The sequence below is a fragment of the Diaporthe amygdali genome (assembly GCF_026229845.1).
Source record: "Diaporthe amygdali strain CAA958 chromosome Unknown NODE_22_length_803717_cov_65_427750, whole genome shotgun sequence".
Classification (NCBI taxonomy): Eukaryota; Fungi; Ascomycota; class Sordariomycetes; order Diaporthales; family Diaporthaceae; genus Diaporthe; species Diaporthe amygdali.
The window spans coordinates 36,420-60,300 of NW_026517042.1; the positions used below are offsets into that span (position 1 = coordinate 36,420).

Sequence of the window (23,881 nt, forward strand, 5' to 3'; positions counted from 1 at the left end):
CGGAGGCAAGAAGAAATGCCCGCTGATGGTCGGAAGAAAGCCAGACTGTGTGCTGGTCTAGAGCTCAAATATACAAACAGATCGAGGGACGACGAAGACGGAGCCGAAGGATAGACATGAAAAAGTTAAAATATTATAGCGAATAAATAAACACCTCTTCCGTATGGCCGCGACGGGATGCGTGGCGTGACGATGTGGATTGACGTGCTCCGTATCGGCCTGTCGCGATTCAGCCGGGCCGGAGAGGTGGATCCTGTTCAATTCGGCAAGGCCTGCCGCAGCGGGCCCCACCCTACCTGGACACGCTGGACACGGCTCAAAGGAGCAGGCGGTAGTCTAGCACGTCTAGCTAGACTAGCACTCTAGGTACGTACCCACGTACCCCCGTACCCGCGTACCAATCTGCAAAGCTCCCCTGGCTCTGCTTCTGGTCACGAACCAAGACATCTCAAGGCTGCTCAAGGTCCGTTTTCGACTCCCAATGACGGAACCGGCAATCCACACAAGACGACGCATTTAAGAGACGCGACAATCAGATGGCCGCCTTACCTCGCTTCATCACCCCTTCTGAGCGATGATCTAGCCGTCGATCCTTCGCATCGCAGTACGACATCGACTCCACCACGATGGCATCTGCGAATGGCGATGTCGAGCACATGCTCGCGACAAGGACAGCCACGCCTATCGCGCAGTTGGACCCCGACTTATCTGATCAGCCCATACGGAAAGTCCACGGAGAGGTTACGATCACCTGGCCCTACAGCTCTGTCAGCAAGAGCGTCGCTTTCCTGCTCGCCGAGCCAGACTTCCGATTGCGACGCGACAAAGGCCAAGTGCGCATACAACTCAACGGTCCCAGCGCTGAAGCCATCGGTGACTTGGAGCTTGGAAGCGGTGATGAGGTCACTTTGGCCCTGGATGGCGTCGAGTGGGCCAGGGATGAAGAGCCTGCGCGACCTCCGGGCTCGCGGTCGGACTGGCAGTTGAAGTTCGTGGGGAAGCTTGCGCTCAAGGTGGGATACTTAGGCTTGATTGAGGGACCACTCTTCTTACAATCCATCGCAGGTCACACTTGGCGAATCTCAAGAAACCAAGTTCATCCACATCGACCAGCCTGTCCCCACCGAGCCAGAAGAGGTATTCGAGCCCATCCCGTACGCCGAGATCGACACCACCCTTTTCGATGACGAGCCTGTCACACAAAACAACGCCAGACCCATAGGAAATGAGTACGCGTCACCGATATTCATGAAGAGGTCGAGGGCCTCGTATGCTCCCCTGTTCGAATTTGATCTCGATGAGGAAATAGAGGAAGATGGTGGTAGGAGAGGCAAGGGCCGCAAGCGGCCGAGGTATTCTGTGCAGAATGGCAGGTGGAGGTACCGAGAAGAAAGTAGCAGTCCTGATCCTGAAATACTGCTGGACTCATCTTCTCCTGCTCCGGAGCAAGACGATGATGTCGTTATGCGGGATACACCGTCAAAGCCACAGATGACCGATGGGGCATGCCAAACTGTCGAGTTGGAGCTTCCACCACCACCTCAGAGTGTAGGAAACACACCATCCAAGACCTTCAGAAGGACGGAATCATCGTCCCCCTTTTTGGGTGGAAGCCTTTCAGAGAAACCCAGTGGTGCCACCACTGACACTGGTGTTCAAGCATCAACGTTGAGTCTTGAGCCTGTTGCCCCAATCCAACCCCTGCCGGCAACTATGGCTGAACCAGCCACGGCCAACCCCTTTGGTCTTGCGTCTGGATCCTCAGGGTTTTCTCAGCTCAACCCAAGCATCCAGGCAGGTTTTGGAATATCTCCAAATTTGCCTCCCTCGCATGCGCATGGTGACCAACAAACTCAACCGCCCCTCCCACTCGGCGGTGACACAGTGCCAAAACAGCCCATTCTAGGCCAGCCTACATCTTCCCAGTCCGTGTTTGGACAGCCGGTGTTTGGACAGTCTGACTTTGGTCAAACACCGGGTTTTGGTGCTGAGTTTGGACAACCGTCGAATGTCTCAGCTGAATTTGGCGTCATCGGCGGCTCATCTGTCGACTCGGTGAGGTTTGGATTTGGTGAGAGACCGCAATCCACCTTTAGTGGTTTGCCATACGCGTCTTCACAAATGCCAATGACTCACCACGACACCCACCATCTATCAGTGGCATATCCAGACCCGCAGCAACCATCAGTTCACGCGTCTTCGCCTTCGCATCGCTCCAGCGAGCAATCCTCACACCATTCTCAATATCATGAACCCCTCAATGAACCCTCTAATTATGCGGCTGGATCTCAGACAGGCAACAACGAGGCGCCGATTTGGCCTGTCGGGTCTCAGTCATCGGGCCCATGGCACGCTAGCAGCCGTGTTGATATCCCTGAGGAACAACACTCAGAGAATAGTGTGTGGACAGGGACACCTCCAGGTATGATCCCTCCTGAAGTAGAGGACGGAACACGCAACCGGGATGAGATGAGGCAGCAAGGCATTCTCTCTCAGCCAGTCTTCGAACAAGATGTTCCACGGGATGCTCTTCCGCATGGCCGCGAATCATCGGCGGACGAGGACGAAGACTCGATGGACAGTGATGAACAGGCAGACTACGATGAGGAGGAAAAGGGGGACGACTATGACATGAGAAATTACGATCGCATCTCCGACGATGACGAGGACGCCGATGTCGAGAGGGGGCAGCCTCTGCCTGATGAGGACTTGCTAGATGAGGACGAGGACTTTGACGAAGACGAAGAGGACTACGATGAGGACGAGTATGAGGAAGACGATTACACAGAAGGCAATGTCTATCAACAACCAATGATGCGACCTGCGCCACCACCTCAGGTCCAAAAACAGCCTATTGTTATCGACCTACTCTCGGACTCAGATGACGACGAAGAGCCAGCACCCCCGCCGCCCCAAAATCAATTTGGACGCCAGCAAATGGACGGGATCGCTAAGTCCGAGCCCGAAGGTAACCGCGAAGTACCTCTGGCGGCGGGAAGGCAAGTCTTCGGTCTTCAATCTCGCCAGAGACCTGTCGAGGCTGAGCAAGAGCCTGATCTTGACGAGGAGTCCGTTGAAGAAGAGGAAGATGAAGCATTTGATGAACAAGAAGAGTCGGTCTCTGGCGATGAGCAGCTTGTTCACGAGGATCGTAACAGCGAATCTGAAAGTGGCGAGACAGGTGGCGAAGGTTCCGACAAAGACGTGGACGAGCCAATGAGTGCTGGAGTAGGTGAGGGCGCAAAACCGAACGGCAATATTGAGGTCGCGAAGGGCACAAATTTCAGCGTACCGGAGGGAGAAGAGGCGGCTACGAGCCTCGGCCCGTCCCGCGGTCAAAACGAAAAGGACCTAGAGCTTTCTGTCGAAGAAGGGAATAGACAGGGCGATCCCGTGGCAGAAATGATGGGACAAGTGCAGCAGAGGACCGACCAAGTTGTTGACAATGAGGTTGATGCGATGAGTGTGGATGCGCCCGAGCATGAAGATGTGGTTGAACCCCCTCAGCCGGAGTCAATGGAACTGGCAGCGAACTTTGAGAAGCCATCAGAAGATCTAGCTGCATCTTTTGAGACACAAATCATGGATACAACTACAGCTGATCTTCCCTCGTCGCCACCTGACCAGGCACCGAGCTCAGGGACCCGTATAGATGCTTTTCACGCACACCCGGTCGATTCAAACCCGTCGTTCCTGACGCAATCAGGAGACACGGCTGCATCTTTCCAGTCACAGGCGTTGGAGACGGCTACATCGCTTGATCTTCCATTTTCGCCACGACGTCAGGAACCCAGTCAAGAGGCGAAAGAGGACATCTCAATGGAGCACGGGCAGCCTGGTGCCACAGATGAAGATCGAAGCTCCGGCTCTGAGAAACATATACATGAAGGAAAGACGGACGAGAACGCGATGGAGCAGCCGTCAGACCGAGAACTTGAGCTCTCGGACAAGGTGCCGAGGAACGAAGATGCGAGTGAAATGGACAGACTGCCGAATGTTCAAAACGAGACTTCGGAATCTAAGAGCTTCGAAGGTTTCTCGGATGCGCAGCAGGATGCACCCCCATCCCCACCTGAATCGCAGCATCAAGACGCTCACAACACAATATCAATGGACATCTCCATGACCACAGTGTCGAGTCACTTGGAAACGCAAGTTACCGATCAGGAGGCAGTGACATTTAGGACGCAAGAGACGGAGATTATGCTCTCGCAGCCTGATTTGGTTGAAGAGGAGGATGAAATGAGCGTCACAAATGAAAAGGCTGCTAAGACAGCGGAAGACGTAGCACTGACAGGCGAAGAGCTCGAAAGTGATGCCGAGAGTGTTAAGAATGGACGAGCGGTATCGCATGACGAAGATTTGGCCATGTCGGAAGCCGTGTCAGAGCCATTAGAGAACGAGATAATCGCAGTCTCGTCTCCGGCCCAACCTGCCGAAACAGAAGGGCCAGGACTCTCAGAAACAACCGGCGCGATTGACAAGGAAGCCGCCCCCGCTCTCAGTGACGAAGAAGACTTTCACGACGCTTCCGAGCTGCTTCAAATGGAGGCTTCACCCAGCGTGGCCCATTTCGACGACCGCGCCAGCTTCGTGACAGCCAACTCACAAGCTTCTGAGCCCAGAGAAACAGAAGAAGCGGAGTCTCCCTCGGTGCGCAAATCGAAGCGTACCCTCAGACTCCGCGCACTGCGGGAAGAACCCAGCATCCTGTTCGCGAAGCCGCCCCGCGGCGCGAAGAGAGGACAACGCATACCTTCCGACCAGTCGCCCAGTCCACGGACGACGCGTAGTCAGACCATGAGTTTTCAGAAGGCTACGAGCCCGCCCCAAGACCAGGAAGACATGTTCGCCCGTGCCGGCCTTAGGTCTCCTTCCAGGAGAAAAGTCTCCGCCACGTCAGCCAACAAGACCAAGAACAACCTGGTCAAGCGTCTCGGCACCGAAATGCCAGAGTGTGCTCCGCTCAAGGACCTCAAATCTTACAACATGAATACCCTTGATGTCGCGGCTGTGGTAACCAGCACCAACACCGACCCACAGCGCACCAAGGCAAGGCAATACGTGTCATCCTTCACCATTACCGACCCGTCTACCGCCCCTCAAGGCGTGATCGAAGTCTCGCTCTTCCGCGCTCACAAAGACTACTTGCCTGTTGTGAAGCCGGGCGACTCTATCCTTCTGCGTCGCTTTACAGTGACCTCCTTGCCCGACAGAGGCTTCGGACTTAGGACGGAGGACGAGTCTAGCTGGGCTGTGTTTGACACCGATGGCGAGGATGCGGCCCCGCAGGTCCGTGGCCCGCCGGTCGAGCTGAGCGAGACGGAGAAGAGCTACCTTATTGACTTGAGAGCGTGGTATGCCGCGCTGGACGAGGGTCCGAAGGGCACGTTGGCGGCGGCTGTCGGGGAGATGGTGCAGAAGGGAAAAGAGAGTCGCGGTGAGAAGTGATCGCGTTGGAATGCTTGACTAAGGCGTCTGCCCAAGCGAATTGTCTTCTGCTGTCCTTAAAGTTGATTATGAAAGGGCGTACACATGATACCCATCGTCAAAAGATATTTTTTAGTGGCCCTGGTTGGAAGGTTGCCTTCTGGGCCGATTCGTCTAGCCTCAAAAGCATAAACATGGATAGGGAATACTGGCATAAAAAAATGATGATGTATGGGATAGATATGTAAAATTTTCTCGAAGGCACCCAATCCAATACATCTTGCTTGCAGACTGGGTTTCTATCTTCAGTGTACGCAATGGCGCCTTGCGCTTTTTACTGGTCCGAGTCCTCTCTAGCTTTCTTATCAGCGGCGATTTGCAGCTCCTCGCGCCATCGACCAGCCTGAGCTGCCTTCTCAGTCTTCCCCCACTCCGTCAGCCACGTCTCAAGGTTAGAGACATAGGTCAACACCATGAGGTCCGACTCGCCGAAATTCTCGCGCATGACATCAATGGAGCTGCGCAAATTCTCCTCGGCCAGTTCTTGCTCGCCGCGCTCCCGGTGATAATCCGCGATGTACCTGTACGCGACCAGCCTCGGGACGCCCTCGGCCCCACGCCGCAGCACCTCCACGAAGATGTCGCGGACCCTGTCGTCGAGCATCTCGTTTATCCCGCGGTCGTCGTCGACCGTCAGGATGTACTCGGCCTTCAGCCGCAGGGTCTTGATGCACCGCTCGTCGCGCTCCCCGTACCTGGCCTCGAGGCTCGCCAGGCTCTGCTCGATCCTGGTGCCGAAGTTGGTCGGGAGGCCGCTGAGGCCGCCCACGTTGCTGAAGTTCATCCATTCCCCCAGCGCGGTGGTGCTTTCTGGGACCATGTCGTCCCATGTCGACAGGCTTAGTCTCCAGGCTTGGGTCGCCAGTTGGTTGAGGTCGTTCTTTTCTAGGTTCGATTGACTCAAGGCCCGCAGCAGTTGGCGCAGGGGTTGGTTCGGCGGCAGGCGGAGTGCAGGGTTATGAGCGGCGACCGATTCGCCGTAATTGATCAGGGACCTAACCACGATCAGGAATTGTGTCCTCTGGGCTTCATCCGAGAATTGTCGCCGGGTGGCATGCACTATAAAGAGCAAGAGCTGACTGAGAAGATTGGCCGGCTGATCCTGAATCAGCAGCCTGATTTCCTCCGGGGCCTGCCTCATCAGCACGAGGGCCTGGTTGAATTTGTCCTCGCTCAGCGCGGCCTTTACTGCATAGGCGAATCTTGACCACTTGGCGCCGGCGTTGCTCCACCGTAGCTCGTCGAGGGCTTCCCCGGTGGTGACTGTGCCTTGGTACAAGCCCATTATATATGAGCGAACGCTGAATAGGACGGCCTCGGAAATGTAGAATGTGTTCGGCGGCCGCACGGCTTGCAGGTGCGGCATCTGCGTCGTGCCTTGTCTCGCGAGGGCGCCCCTGCCCTGTAATCTACGCCGCATGTGTGTAGCAAGACGGCTGCTGTCCACCACTTGACCATTTGGCAGCCTGACTGGGCCACGATGGTTGTCACTAAGCGCCCGATGCACAGCATCGCTATCTAGACCATCTCTGAGTGAGATGTTCTTCCGAAAACCCCAGAATCTGAGTCTGGTCTTGTACATCTTGGCCCTATTCGTCATATCAGCAAAGTAAGATCATAGTGGCGTACTCAGTTGGATCAAGAGGAACTGTACGTCGCATGGAAGTTGTAATTTTCCTTCATAACAGTGATCACTTGCTGCAGGGGCATTTCCTCCTCCATGTACAAGTGTCGGATCTCCTCCTTGTGCTCCGCCCATTCTTGCGCACTCGCATATCGAACTGGCTGACCCTCGTGGGTGTCGCGGCTCGACTGTATGTGATCGTTGTTTCCTCGTATGACGGCTGTTTGGCTCATGGCGTCTGTGTCGGCTCTCCTTGAAGTCATGTTGAAAGTATGCCTTGTCTGAACAAATGCGAGGCCGGACTGATTGTGCGCCCTGTAAGCTTTTTGGGCTCATTCCTCCGGGGTGGGGCTTTCTCACGGAGTTAGCTCCTCACGCGAAGTTCAAAAGTTGGCGGTAAAGGGGAATGTATGCGTTCGTTACAAGATCGAAGTCTGCTAGCCATGGTGATAGCTGACTCGATTACAGTGCGCGATGGCATTGATTGGATGATTCTACGCAGTATACACTGGCATGATAGAGCACTCCGCAAGGGATGAATCCTTCGATCCTTCGCATGGGTCAAGGTTGCACCGCTAGTGCTTCCCGGCTCTGGCGGGGAATAAGCCTGAGACAGGTACAGCCTTAAGAGTTCCCTACTATGTTGTTGCTTAATTTTATATGGCTTGTAAAGATAACTGAATTGTGATCAGGCAATCGTCATTCCTTCAAGAGATAAGTGTCCTGCCTGACTCAAGTGTACGAAGCCAGTAAGGTCGTGCTCCGACTTGGCGGCTTCACTTGTTGAAAGTGCCATCCCGGCATGATGGAGATGTCCGCCGTATGCCCTCACCATTGCGGCCCCTTTTCTAATCAAGGGTGAGTCGGCTTCGATATCGGCGTTTTGCAAGGACCGCTTCTCGAAGGCCGCCGGGGCGGAGAAAGTGTAGAGGCCAGAGATTCGTTACTCATAATGAAAGAAACATGTATCTCTGGAACGTACGCTTGCAAATATCCCGCGCTGCGGTGGGATGATCATCTCTGAGTATGATTACAATAGGAAGCTTGCAGTGGACAAACCACAAACACTACGACCGATGTTATTTGTAACGAGCTGAAATCTTGTTCAAAGATGACCAAAAGTTTGGATGTCATCATTGTTAGAATTAACCTCTAGAACTAATCCGAGATCTGACCCTTAGTAAAGGATGCCGACTCTAACCTGGAATTCGTTTACACCGTCTGTCGTGGATGCAACCCAAACGCTAAATTACACAATGGTAGGAAACCCATTTATCAACTTACAGTCTCCAGCATCACATCTGTGTGATGAAATGCTAGAAATTGTTTCCTCCAGTCCCACTTCCTTTCTTGAATCGGTTCTGTTGACCTCTTGTGTCACTTATCTTTGCAGCCGCGCAGCGCGAGTGAGCTGTACTCAGTTCTTGCGGCTCTGCCTGTCCCAGTCCATCTCGATACTCTTCATGCTCTTCGAGTCATCATCTCCACCAGCACCGAGCTTGCCAGCGCTCCACAACCTCATCTGCTTGCCGTAATAGAAGACAAGGGGAAGCATGAGTGTGAAGAGAAGCATGATTCCACTGTAAATACTGAAGGTCTTGATGAAGCCAATGTCCAGGATCCAGTCAGCGGACTTGAAGCTAATCAAGAATCCGGCGATAAGGCGGAATGAGGACATAGTTACGAGAACAGGGCTGCAGATACTGTTAGCTTGTTCAATCTGTGAGGCCAAGGGAGCTAGAACCTACCCAGCAAAGTTCGGGTAACACTCAACCAAGTATACGCTCACAAGTGAGTTCATGGTCAATCCACCGAAGCCGATGAGGAAGAATCCAACCAGGAGCGGGACAAGTGGCCGCGACGCCGTGTTCTGACCAGCGTAGCCGAACAGGATGGGCCCAGCAACGCCGGCCAGCAAGGGGAAGATGAGACTGATCAGATGGGCCTCTGGCTCTCTCTTTCCTCCATTGCGCTTGGCATACTTGTTGCTGATCTTGTCGGCCAAGTAGCCGCCAAAGAACCAAACGAATGGGGTGGCGGCGACGACGGGTAGAACAACCAGTCCCAGTTGCGTGAACTTGAGCTTGAGACTGAGGATGATAGCCGCGGCGTTCTGAGTCGTGGCTGAGAGCGCACCGATGAAGATCGAGTTAAGAGCAATGACCCAAAGCACGTTGGGGAAGAATGTAGCCTTGACGGTCTCGACGACGGAGCGCCTGCACAGGTTCCACTTGAATGGAACGGAGAAGAGGCCGAAGTCGTTCTTGTTGGTGCGGTATCCGTACCTGGCGTGGTCGAGACGCGGCCGTACCTCGCCGGGACGCAGTGGGAAGACCTCCCTTCCAGCTGTATGTGTGTTAGAGGCGTCACTGAAAGGTGAGAAGAGATAATTCACATACCAAGCTCATCTTGGGAACGCTCCCATCGTGTCTCGGGAACAAAGAAGATCATCGCAATCCATACAAGGATACCGGCACCGGCAGTGATATAATAGATCCACCTCCAGCTGAGGTTCACGATAATGAGTGGGCTGGTCAAACCGATACTGACAACGAAGAGACCTTGGCCGGCACTGATGAGCGAGAAGGCCTTGTTACGCTGGTTAATGAACAGCATGTCTTGCAGGATGAGGGGAATCAGAGCCTCAACAGCGCCGGCTCCGAATCCCTGGAACACTCTCGCAGCAATGTGGCTGTTCAAACTGGTGCTGAATCCTGCCCACAGGCCACCTGCCCAAGCCAGGACACCCGAGAACAGGATGACTGGTCGCCTGCCGACACCGATGGACAGTGGGACCAAGACGTAAGATGCAATACCATTGACGAGGATAGGCAGGGTTGAGATCAGGTCGACTTTGGAGATTGGCGGCCCTCCTAGGCTGTTCAGCAGCTGGATTGGGTCGGCTGGCTTTCCGTTCGCTCCAGCGAGGTTGAGTGTGCTGAGATCAATCTTTCCGAGGATCTTGGGGTCGATGCCGGCATACTCGAGGACGAAAATGGGCACCAAGGCGCCGACGATTGTCTCCGCCGAAAGAGCCAGCGCACCAAATAATGATAGTGTTATAATGGCGGCCCATTTCCTCCACTCAGGCAAGTTGAGAGGGTCTTTGGGATCGGGTGTGGGCATCGGGACGCATCGCAGCTTTCCATCCTTGAAGAGTTGAGTCGATCCAACCACCTGGGCTTCGGCAGACCCATTGCTCCTCTCCACCAACACCTCCTCCATAGAGTCGCGCATCCCGTGCTTCGACATATTGTTAATCGACTGCTGCAAATTCGTGTCTCGCACGCTTGAAGAAGAAGAAAAAGGTAAACCAGCTCCCCAGGAGTCGTAGTTTGAAGGAGCGTAGCCGCGTGGTAGATTAATAGACGAACTGAGTTCAATGACAAGAATCAAGGTTGGAACGACGCAGGGTTTTGAAGGATAATTGACCAGCTCGCTTGGGTTGCCATCCCATTGCCCCAAAGTGTCGAGCCTCTGACGTTTAGTTTCAGAAGTTCAGAGGGAATCAGATCTCAAGCCGAGGCTGCGGGCTGTGCAAGCAAGAATGTGTGACTGTGGTATATACAGCTGATCCATCTGAACTCACCCCGCCTCCTGTGGTTTCGGTACAGGTGGCTTCGATGCATCAAGGTTTCAATAGTTGGCAGTGGGTGAATCGATTGAACCGTCTGATGTGCCTGCGTGTGCTTGAGTTGCGGTAGATGACTTGCTACTGCGTGCCATGTCAATGCGCCATGGCCTCCCTCGCGCAGATCTCAAACACCGGAGTGACCCCAATGTCCCTTTCCGGAAGCTCATGCGCCACGGTTGTGTAGTACGGCCACATCCCAATCCGTCAAGTCAAGCGATTTGCCTCAACTTGCTCAGGGTCGAGACCAACCCGCCAAAGAGGCGCTGCATTTGCTGCTGGCAACACAACGTGTTGCGAGTTCAGTAGCGAGTAAAACGCAAACTGTCGGCTTCAACTACTAATCAAGGACTGCACCCAGCTGTGGTACGATTCACGCACGGCACTGCCGACGTGACAATATCTGTTGGCTCCGAGCTTACAGCTCTCATTGTGGTCATCGAGTGCAGAATCATGGCTGGTCTCGCCTCATCGGTGCAACTATTCACGTATCGGTAGCTCCTGATTCACTGTATATTCAACGTCAGTTCTGACCAATCACCTTTCAAGCATCAGTGCTTTGCTGTGTGATGTGATCACCTCATCCCTTTCGAAGCTTCAGTGACTTGCGTTAATGGTTATATTACTCCTGAACTGTAAAATAGGTTCGACTGACCTGGGCTCATCATCCAGGTCGAGTGCAGCACTAGCTGGATTGGGCGCGCGGACCGTCAAACTCTGTTTCGGAAGTTTGCTGGGATGCCTATCTCGAGGGCCAAGCACCATAGAAACACTGCAGCATCTAGATAATACCCCAGAGTATAAAACATTGGCATGGCCCCTGTTGCACCACCAAGACAGCCACCGCTATCACCGCATGTGAGAGGAGGAGAACCCCTGGCATCCTACCGACTGGGCCTGACCCCATACAACCCCGGCGCTTAAGTCGGGAGACCCGGGCGGCTTAATATTTCTAAACCTGGAATATGCACGAATTTCCTGTGCGCAATAAATCTTACCCACCAGGGTGCAGAATGACGAACTCAGCGCCTTGTGTGATGCTCTGCCGTGCATCAGCATGATGACGAATTCCACATCTGAACAGTTCAACCGCTCGTACAATGTTTGCGAAGCTTGACTCGGATGCACACGGACCAGGTACGATTGAAACAACCTCTGCGCGGGTTGGTGTGCTTCCTCCATGGCCGCGTTGACGTATGCAGGCATGGCCTTGCCGTCTCATCTGAAGGTACGATACGACAGCTGCCTCTTGCGAGCCTTCGCACGTACGACATTAGAAGAGACTAAAGGTGCCATTGCTTCTGTTGTTTTATGCTCAGAAGCCGCGCCGTCAAAATCGGGAGAAACACTTGCCGGCCACGGCATTGGCTTCCATAAATGGCATGTAAGTCGATCATGGTCTGTTTGCGAGGCTGCCAAACCTGCCGCCGCCAGGAGAGACGGAGTGACCGGCGTGAGAGCCGTGTTTCTGTTTATGCTTCTCCGAATTGTCCCAAGATCCGTGTCTGCCTCATCTTCTCTTTCACTTACTCCGGCTACAGCGATGAGCATATGCATGCACTGAGCCACGGTCGTGAGGCGACCTGACGCGGCTACCACCCCAGGCGAAAGCCGCTGACAGTAGCCACTGGCGGCCCTATTGAGCGGCACAGTGAATATGCCTTAAACGATAATGTGTTAGCCTTTGAAAAGGCCGGAGACCCGAATATTGAGGACCTGAGTGGCTGTTATTTCTGCCGGCTCGACGTGTTCAAGGAAAGTCTCTGTTGACCTCACGCACATTGGACCAAAGCCTGTGAACCAAGAATGCCGGCGATCGCCGACACGTGGCGGACTGTGAACAAGAGGCTTCCGATCCGATGTCTAGATCGTCAGGCGAATGTTCATGTTACCGTATTTGTCCGGTTCCAGTGTTTTCCACCCTCCTAATTGATGAGCAGCATCGAAGTTCTAGTCGCTTCTTTTGCGGCTTCTTTTATTTGAGGCTTCGTCATCTGCGATAACACAGCAGAGGATACCAGTAAGAAGATGAGACTTTTATGGGACTACTGGTAACTTCGTCAAGACAGGTCTAGAAAAACATGAAGCTCTCTCTTGTCGGCTACCCGACTCTCAGCACAGTCTTGGTCAGCTCGAGACGGCGCTCGACAGTGGGCAGCCAGAGACTTGAAAGAACAGGAGTTTATCGCCATCTGTCTGGAAACATCTATGGTGCCGACCTGGAGACTCGATACGAGTTTCCGGCCGGGCCGCGCGCAGTCGAGGTTCCCAGGATGATTTTGGAATCTCTATGGACAATGTCATCGCCTGAACCCTCCAGGCTGTTTTCCCTTCACAGAAGCCTGGGTCATGTCACCATGATTTGCTCTGGAGTTTCGTCTCTCTGTGATTGTCCCGCATGATTTGATCGCTTTGTGACACCTCCTACTGACCTATACTCGTGATGAGGCCCAGATCGACATCCCAGGGAAACTTGAAGGACCCGGGAATGCATAATTACAGCGACTCGAGAGAAGGACTAACTACTGCATTAGGAACGTCACCAGATCGGGGTAGTCGAGCGTGCATCATTGTGCCATCTTTCGCATCGGAACCATTGCCAGACTACTGGTGATATTCCCGGGATTTGAATCTACTAGTTTGCCAACGGCTTTTGAGAAGGTTGACGTAGTTTCATGAGCGGGATCCTTCTTGGCCCCTCTTTTTGGGGGGCTGGACGACTGTCAATTCAATTCCCGCCTACAACTGAGCGACTCGTAAGTATGGAGAATATCAAGTTACCAGCGTTCACGACTCCGTGTCTCACGGCCTCAAGAGTTGGATATTTATATCGTAGCCACGGGGGAAGAGAGTCAAAACGTCTGATCTAGCTACGCTGAAAAAAAAGTTTCATGTATCTAGCGCAACCAGGGACGACGTCCTCGTGAGAAATGAAAAAGTTGCGGTGAACCAAGCGAAGACCGGTCGACGATGGCCCTGAGCCGAGGCGAAGCAGCTGAAAGCGCCCAGAAGCCTCGCAGCCCGCCCGACGCACGTGCAACAAACTTTATCAAACCAAGGTTCATTTGCAAACAAAAGCATACGTGCATCTGAATTACCCCTCAATAAAGAGACTCAAGAGCAGGTCTTCTAATCACACAGCATTGCCCACATGAAAGAACCCTCAATCTAGTTTTGAAATGACACAGATAGACGGCACTTGGATTCCTAATTGGCGGTGTCCTAAAATCAATTAGGGTTGTATGTGTCCAACTCTTGTAAAGCTCGGAAACGTGTGTACTGGACAGAGCTGCAACAATGATACCCAAAGGAACGTCAGACCCGACGGATGCGTGGTACTTGGGTTCTAAGGTGACCAAATAATGAGGCATCTAGCTATCTATATTTCCTCTATGCGTAGTAAGCTCGTTAAACCCTCTAAATCTATTGCAACTTGATGTCCTTTCATAACCGGACAAGCGAGGTTGCGAGAAAACTACACGCAAACAAGCCAGCCACCGCAGCAAAGGGGATTCCAGTCCACTCGCTGCCGAGGCTGAGGCCCCATCGAAATGTCAAAGCAAGCAGCGGGCCTGCCACAAGCCCTCCGACTGACTGCATTATGGCGAGGGCGGAATAAAGCAGTCCTGCCTCATCCTGGTGAACAAAAGTGGTCACGAGACTGCGTGCCGCCGGCGTAAACCCCGAGCCTAAGGCGAAGATAGCAATACCGATTGCGGCCAGCGCCACCGCAGGAGCTACTGATATGACCAGAGACCCTAGAGTAAAGCAAGCGACAGAAACCCGACTAATGAGGAGGTCTTTGCCCGGGGCGCTCAGTCCGCGCCTGGTTAGGAATCTGTTGAGAGCCGGGAGAGCGACGAGGAGCAGCGCAAGGTTGATGGCAGCTCGTAATGTGATCAAAAGGCTTGCCTATGCGAGGAGTCAACGATTAGCGCATTTGAAGTGTTACATGCTATGAGTATAGTTTGAACAGCGGTCGCACCTTTTCATAAGTCCAGTTGAACCTTTGCCGTATGAATTGTAAGAGGAAACTCGTGGACTGGCGCCCTAAAGCCGAAACAAAGAAGGCTAGCAGAATAGCGACAACGTTACGCTTAACCAGAGGTCGAAATTTTGAGGCAACGGTCGATTTTAGGGGCAAAAATGGCGCTGTGTCTGACGCGGCCAATTGTTCTTGGCCCTCATCTTCACTTGTGTCGCATGGAGACGTCTCTGCCTCAGGCGACGGCTTCGGTAGAGTCTCTGGCAGAAATAATAGAGGAATTGTGCCACCAAGAAAAGTCATGCCACTATACATGAAGTACGGTATCCATGGGTCTCTTGCCATGAGCAAGGCGCTCAACGGTGTAGCCACGACTTCTGCAATGAGGCCGCACGCGGTCACGAGAAAGAACAAGCTAGCTCTTTGTTGCGGCAGGGCGACGTCGGCCACCACAAGGTATACCATAGAGCCAGAGACAGCGTCGCCTCCGCCCACGAGGAGAGCGGCAGAGGACAGCCAGATGAAGCGCGGCGAGATCGCATCTGGGTGCCAGAGAACAATCTTGGAGAAGATGTCCTGCAACATCGCGCCGAGTATCGCTAGCAGTAGAATGGGCCGACGGCCGTAGCGGTCGGCCAATATGCCAAACGGGATCGCAACGATGAGGCCCGGTAGGCGATTGAACGTGTTCAGCATCTGTGTGACAGTCGCAAGTTCAGACTGGACAGGACCCACGGTGCAGTCGTGCTCGCCCGGGGCGCCAAGATAGTGGCGACTGCAAATGATGCCCTCCAAAATCTTGGTTTGAGGCGCCTCCTGAAAGAAGCCGGCCAAGTCCACCAGAATGACCATGATGAAAATTATGGTGACAACACGGCGCTGGTAGGACGCGTCAGCGTCGTCGCCGCGCTTTGGGCCCAGCAAGGGCGTCTCTTCGCCGGTGCCGCTCGTCATGGTGGTCGTCTGTGTTCTTGCAGTGCAAACGGAACACAGAAACTGTCGTCGTGTGGACTGTCTCGGCACAGGGCCTACTTCATTTTGAAGTTGGTCCAAAGGATCTGTTATCCCCTACGCTGAAAGATTGTGCCAGGGAGAAGCAGCCCAAGCCCAATACGGGAGGTGGACGAGCGAAAGTTACTGGCCTGTGGAAATGGCGCGTGTGCCTATAAGTCCCCGAGAGTAAGCCACTGTCCTGGCCCCACTGTTTATCGGATAAACCTTGCAGGCATCCCGAATATCTGTATCGATTTGGTAACCAACGCATGCCATTCCGACAAGATAGGATGCTGTTAGTTGAGTTCTTGAATAACTGAGGTGATGGAATAGATTTACTGTTATCTAGGCTTATCCCAATTGCTTTAGCATTCTGTCAAGCACTTCCTACCAGGGGGAAGGGGGGTTTCTGAATGTATTGCAAAAGCATTGCAATAGCATATCGCAATGATATCGAAATCAAATTAATTGTTTGATATAATTATAAAAAAATTTTCTGTCTTTATAATGTCGTGGTTGACATGCAATCGTTCTTGACATGCTTTGACATGATGTCAAGCCACGATATAAAATCTAAAAAAAGACCCTTTTGTAACCCTTTTAAGAACTCATCCCCTACTTAACTTTTTTTTCTTATTTTTTCGCTTAACTATATACTAAGGGTTAAGCTATAGAATTACGGAAATATCTAAAAATAGAAATATTTTAAAGTTTATAAGGCTAGTTTGGACATATCTTAATATGCGTTAATATGAAATTAATCTTAATATGATATCGATATGATATTAACCTTTTGATTAGATTTTTTTTTTGCAATGATTTGTTAGTCTTTTACAAGCATTTCGTTATTATTTCTAAATTTTGATTTAATGTCAATATTTTTGCAGCAGATGTATTCCGCAGCGTGCATTGCAAGACCCAATCAGAAAACCCCCTTCCCCCTGGTAGGTTGTGCGGGTTTATATGAGTCCGCACCTTGGCCATCTCTGCCTTCTTCCAATGCCCTGATGGTTGTTTCAATCTAGACCTTGTTATGCACTATTTGCGATCATGGTTTCAAAATTGCTTTTTGATATTGTTGGCTCCAACTGTGCGCGTTGCTCAGGTTGTGGCGCTGCTCACTAGCATTGTCAAACCTGTGAAAGGCTTCGCGATAGTAATGAAAAGCTAGAAGGATGACGAAGAACCGAAGAAAATTATACGGCGCATTTGCATGTGGAGCTACGTATCCTTCGACTTTCGACGGTGGCTTGCTGTGAGAATGTCTGAATACTTGGGGCGAAGAACTCAGTAGCCCGCTCATGCAGTCAAGCCTCTGCGCTAAGATTTCACGCAAGACTGAGACGATGGGAGCTAACAATGGCTATCTGTTTGGATCCAAGCAGAAAATCTGGTTCATTTCGGAAGTCTCAGCTTGACATTGGTCTTAGTGGTCTTGCAGAGCAGTGCGAATGGGCCTTTTGCGCCGACGGAAATACTTCTCGTTGGGCCAGGGGATCTCAAGGTTGAAATAAAAACTGTGCTGGTACATGTGGGCCAAGAACCAAGATGTTCGGTTCGATAGTTGTTTGGCGCCGCTCGTCTTGTTCAGAATCCTAGATGCCCCCAGCTCATCATAGGCGCGTTGCGAAGGGGGTTGTGTCGCCTGCTTCGAATCCTGTTGGTCAAATTTGGGACCGGCCAGCCCTTGGCTTATTTGCATGCGCATCAATTGAGGCTGAAAAAGCAGTCAGGTGAAGGTGTGTTGTGTTAGCTTCATTTGACTGGTGTTTAAACACGTTCAAATCCGCGTCTGCTCATGTCCACCCCCAGCTTCACTTCCTGAGGTACCCAGTTGAGCCTGTCTTCTTCCTTTTTACCCTTATTTACAGCAGTCCTTTCTGCCTTGCATTTTTTTTTTTGGATTCTTTGATATAATTATTTATTAAAGAATTCTGAAGTCGCTTACATTAGTACACAATAGCTGCACACGCACTTGTCGCACTTCCCTGCTGGTTAACCCCCTTCTTATCCTTCAAGAAACAGTTTCCACCCTGTTGGCCCACCGCAACAATACTCGTCAAGTTGCTGTTATAAGTCACAGCTGCGCACTTGGTCTGTCCCTCCGTGAGATCCTTGTTATAGGTTACGCACTTGTCCATGCAGTCTTCAAAGGTGTACACAATAGTGTAGGTGATATCGCTGATCGTCCCGTTCCCGTCAGCAGCATCCTCCCTGTTGGGCCAGTCGGTGAAGCAGAACGTGGTGAAGGTGACGGATTGGTCAGCGGATGAGTAATACGTCGAGGGCACTTGATGTGTGCAGCTGTTGTCGGCTACACCAGTCGTGCCGGAGGTCACGGGTGCGGATGATGTGCTGCTAGATATTGATGATGTCGTGGCTGTTGATGATGTGGATGAGGCGGCGGCTGTAGATGTAGTTCCTTGAATATCGCCTGATGTTTCCGAGGATGACTGTGATGGTGATGGTGATGTAGAGGTAGTGGCGCGCTGGCTGAGACCAACGCCGAGGCCGACGCCGAGTGAGATGCCCAAGACGAGCAGGATGACCACCCCAATAATGACCCAGAACAATGCAACAGGCAGGCCGAGAATCTTCTTGCTTCTTTCTTTTGGCGGGGGCGGCTGCTTCTCTTCGTATGGCTTTGAAACGTAACCGTGATACGGTGACTGTCCCGGTATTGCCTCGGGCGCTTCGAACGCGACGACTTGAGGTCCGTCTTGGGGGCGGTGCTCGAAAAGAGTCGCCTCCGGTCCATAGCTATTCTGCAGCGCCGGAGAGATCGGCCCCGGTGCCCTGTGCGCCGCCATTCTTGCCGGCAGCAGACCACAATGACCTTGGTTTGGTCCTTGGTCAGGCAAACATATATACAATGACGTCTCGAGGGACTGTGGATCAACAGAATCACGTTGACGAGGTTATCTTTTTTAGCGTGAGGAGGAAAGTTCGGAAAGGGGTTGGAGATCAGCCAGTCCTACAAGGTTAGTTTGGAGGGCATTCATTGGCTATCTTGACGGTAATGTGAGACGGGTCTCCTGTCAGCACTGCCTGTTAGCGCCTGCGCAGGATCAGTATCCTTGTGTATATTGTGTCTTAATATGCGGCTATTGGACCTTGAGGGGTTAGAAATATTCCCAGTCCTGGGGTACGGTGGTCAGAGATATTCAGCCCTCATAACCAGGATCACACTCCCGTCGACGCCCAGCTGTGCGCAGCTTTTGAAAACCGGAGCACTGGGAGCCCAGATGAACGTGAGTCACTACAGTGGGCGGCAAAAGTCTTGCGCCCACCCCCGATTTCGCACCAAACTTCGCCAACTTTACTTGTGGTAGAAAAATGGTTATAAAAATGAGAGGGCGCGTGTGGGTGCGTGGGTGCATTGCAGCCTGCTTATATGCGTAGCTGACTAAGCCCCCACTACATGCTCTCTGAATGCCCTCCTTTTTGCTTAGAGACATAGCGCCTACTTAATTTGAATTGACGTATTTGAGCCCAGTTGCTATGTCTCTAAACCCTCTCGTGACAATAGGCGATATGGTGAATTCTAAGCTTCCTGTCAAGCAGGCTAGTATTATAGAAAGTAGTTAAAAAATGTTGTACAAAGATTATATATCTCTAAATCTCTGCATTCCGCCCAATGTGTCCACTACGTGGGCATGCCACAGATGTACTTTTCCCACAATCCCAGTAGTTAGCGATATTTTGAGCCCCGCTGTCTAGGTGTTATTCTGGATCTGCAAAGCTGCTAGCATGGTGCGGCAGATATGGCCAATTATGAAAGTGGCAGCGCGGACCACGTCACAAGCATAACAGCAGAGTGGACTGTGTCTAGAGAAAAGCGCCGCGATTTTCATTAAAACTATCTTCTGGTAGAATTCTCCCCTTTGTGCCGTCTAAAGTGCTGGTCTAGTCAATATGCAACAACATGGTAACCTCACTGAAATGCTCCAAGCCATTGCTGTTGATATACGGTGGGTTTATAGGATTTTTGCAATGCAGGTTCGTGGTTGACACCCAAGCCGCTTTGGATGTGGCCCCTGGATTCAAGGCACAGCAACCAACACAGAGTTTATTGGATGTTTCATGTTGCGAAGGAGACAAGACCTATCTTATCAATCCTGTTGTCCTTTGCAGTGTATCATCGAGACCAGATCTAAAAGACGGCTGGAATAACCCCACTCATTGTCATACCACGCGATGATCTTGTAGAACTGTATTCAATCAAAACAAGTAAGTAATAGTGCCTTGGAGTGGTTTTTGGTTGATGGTAAATCACCTGTGGGTTCAGTTCCAAGCAGGCGTTGCTATCGACAATGGTACTAAAGGAACTACCGAGGAGGTCGCTGCTGACTAATTCCTGGTCACTCACACTCAGCACTCCCGCCATCGTTCCGTTTGATGCCCGGACAAAAATGTCCAGAACTTCTGATAGCGAAGACGGTCTGCTGGTGGCCACGGTAAGATCTACCATCGAAACATCCGATCTGTATTTTTAGCGTAGCACATGTTAGTGAAGTCTCCTTTCTTTCCACTAAAACGTGTCCTTGCTTTCCACTAGAGCGGGATATCGGTTTCGGGAAAGAATTCTTACGTGGGAACCCTAATGGATATACCCTTGACTTTTCCGTGAAGCTCAGGGATCACGGCAGCTATAGCCTTGGATGCTCCTGTGGTTGTAGGTATGATATTGTTGAAAACGCTCCGCCCTGAAGTTTACGGTTGTTAGTGGGAAGTCCATAATCTCTATTGGAACCGAGAAATTACCCAGCCTCCTGTTCTTTTTGCTGTAGCCATCGAGAATTTGCTGGGACTGGGTTGCGGCATGTACTGTTGTGAGGAAAGCTTGGGAGACTCCCAAGCTATCGTTCAAAGCTTTGAGTATGGGCGTGACGCAATTGGTGGTGCAGCTCGCAGCCGATATGACGTGGTTTACTGCAGAATTATGGTAGCCTTCTGAATTCACCCCGTAGACGAATGTGGGAGCATCCGCGCTAGGGGCCGATATCACAACTCTATTGCACTGCGCTTCGGTGATGTGTCGAACAGCTTGGTCAACTTTGGTAAACTTGCCCGTACATTCCAGCACGTAGTCCACTCCAAACTTGTGCCAGTTCAACTGCGCAATGTCTCGCGTTGACAAGAGTGCAATCACCCTTCCGTTTAGTGATATAGCGTCTTCAGAGAGTTGTTTGATGTCGATTCCGTCTTTCAGAAGGCCATGTGTCGTATCGTGCCTGATGAGATATATGAGGTCGTCTGTCGTTGCACACGTATGGTTGATGGCCACGACCTGGAGATCGTCCCTCGTGAGAGATTGGCGAAGTGCGATGCGACCTGTTCCGTGATTAGCTACTAGAACCCTTTTGGAGTCACATAGGAGTCGGTACCTATACGACCAAATCCATTGATGCCGACTTTCGCCTTAAAGTGATGATTATCTACAAGGGAACCCATGTTGGGAATATGTCTGGCTTGCGTATTGATTCAATACCATAATCAAGACGAGTAAACTCTCATTCTTTGTTCGCTTAGTCGTGGCTTTCTACATGACTACATCTTGTATCATTTCTCCGGCGATATCGAAATCTTTCCCCATCCATATCTGATCCAAGTCTAGAGACAAAGGCTGTATCAGGGTGGGTCGTTTCGCAGCCTCGTTAGGGCGGACTTGTCTAAGTCCGGAATTGAATCAAGGCCATCCGGTCAACCTCGGGTGCCATGACGATAGATTTTACATGGTGGACTCGGCGTTACGAGCCATCGAGCCCGAGACACCATTACTAATAAAGGAGCATCGTACTCCTCGGAGATGAGGAGGGCTGGCTCGAAAGCGAGTAGCCCCTATTGCATCCACAGGGATTACAAAACTCCGGGCAGGAGCAGTGAATGTCCACCACAAGGTGGTAGGTTCAATATCCACCATGCTTTGGAGTTTCCAAGTAAAACAACCAATGGTCTGGAAGTGATCTTCTACAAAGACTAGAAAACGGTACATTGTGCACAGGGACGAGCTGATGTGCATCTAGCGACAAGTTAGGTGTCAAAATTCACCTGAGCGCTTGATCTTTTCCTGTTTAGATTATCTAGGTCCATGAGCATTTGGTAGTGGATATCGAAGGACCAAAGATTCGTTCCGATATTGTAGCAGAAACATTAATTCCACACTATCCTGTATAATCCAGAGTGAAGCCACTATTGCTAAGAACTTTTTGTGCGGCAATCTCAAGTGACATGGTATACCCCTAATTCTTCAGTATAATAGCTTAAGAAGGTGTATCGCAGCCACAGAATTAGCTGAAAATGCTTCAATTCTTTCTTCAAGCATTTTCCTTCTGCTCTACTTTCTGCTTCGCTACACTATGATCGTTGTCACTATCTGCCACCTCGCCCTCTGGCAAATCTCGAGCCATTTTTACGATGTCCCACGGAGACGAGGCATCCTTGAAGACGTTGTTTAATAGCTCCAAATTGCGATTCATTGTCTCCGGGTAAAAGAAAAAGACCGAGACCGGAATGCATGCCGAAATGATGGCGTACATGATGTAGTACCGGAACCCAATCGTATCGAGAGCCACGGGGGTTACCATAGTAACGACAAAGTTCCACAGCCAGTGGTTCGCCGTGGACACGGAGTTCATTGCCACACGCAACCTCACGGGGGCTACCTCGGTACAGTAGAGGAAATTGCCACCAAGGAAGCCGAATGGGTAGAAGCTGTTAAACAAGAAGATGAAAAATGCCGAGGCTATCGAAGCTGAGTTATTGGTCGACGGAAAGCTTGCGGTCACTGCCAAGCAAGCCATACACAACGACATGCCCGTTCCACTAATCATGAAGACTGTGCGGCGTCCGAGTCGGTCAATGGCAAAGAAGGCCAAGAAACAGCATAAGAACTTCCATGTTAACGCGCATGATGCTAGGATCTTCGAGAGGTTCGTGCCGAGGTTTAGGTTTTGTTGGAAGATTGTCGATGCGTCTGGTGAGAAGAAACGTATTAGCACACTTAAGAATACTTCTAGAAACCTCAGGCCCAGCTAGACCTCTCCCAAAGGACGCTGCAAAACGATGACTGGTCTCTGGAATTGCTTACAGACGGATATCAGATTTCCACCGCACATCTGCTGGAAGAACTGGAGTGCGAAACAAAGACAGAAACGATAGAACAGTCTCTCGTCATCGTTTTTGGAGAACATCTCCATAAGTGAGTTATTGCGGGCCGTGGCGAACTCGAGCGATGACTCAATTTGGGCAATCTCCGTCCGAATAGCTTCGTCATCTTCGGGCAAGTCTTTTAGTGCAGCTAGGTTCCGAGTGGCCTGTTTGACCTTGTTCACGCGAACGAGCCAGCGCGGGGATTCCGGCAGGCAGAAGATCACGGAGGCGACCATGAGGGAAAGGATGAGAGACAGAGCTAGAGGCAAGCGCCATTCGAGGGTCGAGTTGCGAATGAAGGTGAAGCCAAAGTCGATCCAGTTGCACAGGGCATAGCCAAGGCACATGAAGATACCCGCAGTGATAACATCGCGTCCTCGGTGCGCTGCCGATGAGCATTCTGCCTGCCATACAGGAATGGCAACACTGATCTCTCCGACACCGATACCCAGAATGACGCGGCCAACAACGAACTGGATCACGTTGTATGCCGATACCTGCAGGACCTCTCCGATGATGGTCAAAATTGCGGCCAGGAAAATGGTTTTCCGTCTTCCAAGCCTATCTCCTAGGAAGAGGCAGGAGAGAGCGCCAATTAGAGCCCCAATCTGGAACGAGGCAATGACAGCACCCTTTCGTGTAGAGTTGACGGCTTCCTGGGCGCCCTCTGTGTTGATGGTATCAATCGTAGGAAAGGTAGAAACCCAAGTCTGAAGCGTGGCAAGAGGCCCGACGCCGGCTTGGTTGTAACCAAACAAGGTAAAGCCAGGGCCAACTACAAAGATGATTTGAGCTGCCCGAAGCGCATGGCCACGGAGGCCGAGAAATGGAGACTTTGAAGACATGATTGAGTTGCCTGCGTCGGAATGAAACCTGACAGACCTAAACACAGAAAACTCAGCTTTAGAAGCCGAAAGTCATTAAGTACAGAAATCGTAACCCCCTCCACTACTCCACAACAGTCCCAGTTCCCCCGGAAATTGAAGATTGCGGGGGGCAAATGGGG

At 51.7% G+C, this 23,881-nt stretch overlaps 8 protein-coding genes across 8 annotated transcripts; 1 reads left to right on the forward strand and 7 right to left on the reverse strand.

Moving 5' to 3' along the window:
* Positions 1 to 626: 626 nt before the first annotated feature.
* On the forward strand, positions 627 to 5,451 carry J7T55_004479 (uncharacterized protein; the record flags this gene model as incomplete). The annotated part of the gene is made up of 2 exons (XM_053130174.1): positions 627 to 1,013; positions 1,066 to 5,451. 2 exons carry the CDS (start codon positions 627 to 629, stop codon positions 5,449 to 5,451), a joined length of 4,773 nt encoding a protein of 1,590 aa, XP_052991408.1.
* A 313-nt stretch (positions 5,452 to 5,764) lies between these two features.
* Positions 5,765 to 7,377, reverse strand: J7T55_004480 (uncharacterized protein; the record flags this gene model as incomplete). The annotated part of the gene is made up of 2 exons (XM_053130175.1): positions 5,765 to 7,079; positions 7,145 to 7,377. 2 exons carry the CDS (start codon positions 7,375 to 7,377, stop codon positions 5,765 to 5,767), a joined length of 1,548 nt encoding a protein of 515 aa, XP_052991409.1.
* A 1,154-nt stretch (positions 7,378 to 8,531) lies between these two features.
* Positions 8,532 to 10,366, reverse strand: J7T55_004481 (uncharacterized protein; the record flags this gene model as incomplete). The annotated part of the gene is made up of 3 exons (XM_053130176.1): positions 8,532 to 8,808; positions 8,863 to 9,460; positions 9,514 to 10,366. 3 exons carry the CDS (start codon positions 10,364 to 10,366, stop codon positions 8,532 to 8,534), a joined length of 1,728 nt encoding a protein of 575 aa, XP_052991410.1.
* Positions 10,367 to 10,957: 591 nt separating this feature from the next.
* Positions 10,958 to 11,927, reverse strand: J7T55_004482 (uncharacterized protein; the record flags this gene model as incomplete). The annotated part of the gene is made up of 5 exons (XM_053130177.1): positions 10,958 to 11,023; positions 11,168 to 11,225; positions 11,287 to 11,331; positions 11,401 to 11,434; positions 11,744 to 11,927. The coding sequence occupies 5 exons, from the start codon at positions 11,925 to 11,927 to the stop codon at positions 10,958 to 10,960; spliced, it is 387 nt and encodes a 128-aa protein (XP_052991411.1).
* A 2,262-nt stretch (positions 11,928 to 14,189) lies between these two features.
* J7T55_004483 (Major facilitator superfamily) lies at positions 14,190 to 15,684 on the reverse strand (the record flags this gene model as incomplete). Its single annotated transcript, XM_053130178.1, has 2 exons — positions 14,190 to 14,657; positions 14,731 to 15,684. The coding sequence occupies 2 exons, from the start codon at positions 15,682 to 15,684 to the stop codon at positions 14,190 to 14,192; spliced, it is 1,422 nt and encodes a 473-aa protein (XP_052991412.1).
* A 1,988-nt stretch (positions 15,685 to 17,672) lies between these two features.
* On the reverse strand, positions 17,673 to 18,533 carry J7T55_004484 (WNT and FGF inhibitory regulator domain-containing protein; the record flags this gene model as incomplete). The annotated part of the gene is made up of 1 exon (XM_053130179.1): positions 17,673 to 18,533. The coding sequence occupies one exon, from the start codon at positions 18,531 to 18,533 to the stop codon at positions 17,673 to 17,675; it is 861 nt and encodes a 286-aa protein (XP_052991413.1).
* A 1,302-nt stretch (positions 18,534 to 19,835) lies between these two features.
* J7T55_004485 (uncharacterized protein) lies at positions 19,836 to 21,177 on the reverse strand (the record flags this gene model as incomplete). Its single annotated transcript, XM_053130181.1, has 5 exons — positions 19,836 to 19,934; positions 20,000 to 20,207; positions 20,315 to 20,429; positions 20,488 to 21,057; positions 21,117 to 21,177. 5 exons carry the CDS (start codon positions 21,175 to 21,177, stop codon positions 19,836 to 19,838), a joined length of 1,053 nt encoding a protein of 350 aa, XP_052991414.1.
* Positions 21,178 to 22,040: 863 nt separating this feature from the next.
* Positions 22,041 to 23,720, reverse strand: J7T55_004486 (uncharacterized protein; the record flags this gene model as incomplete). The annotated part of the gene is made up of 2 exons (XM_053130182.1): positions 22,041 to 22,699; positions 22,814 to 23,720. The coding sequence occupies 2 exons, from the start codon at positions 23,718 to 23,720 to the stop codon at positions 22,041 to 22,043; spliced, it is 1,566 nt and encodes a 521-aa protein (XP_052991415.1).
* Between the last annotated feature and the right edge of the window lie 161 nt (positions 23,721 to 23,881).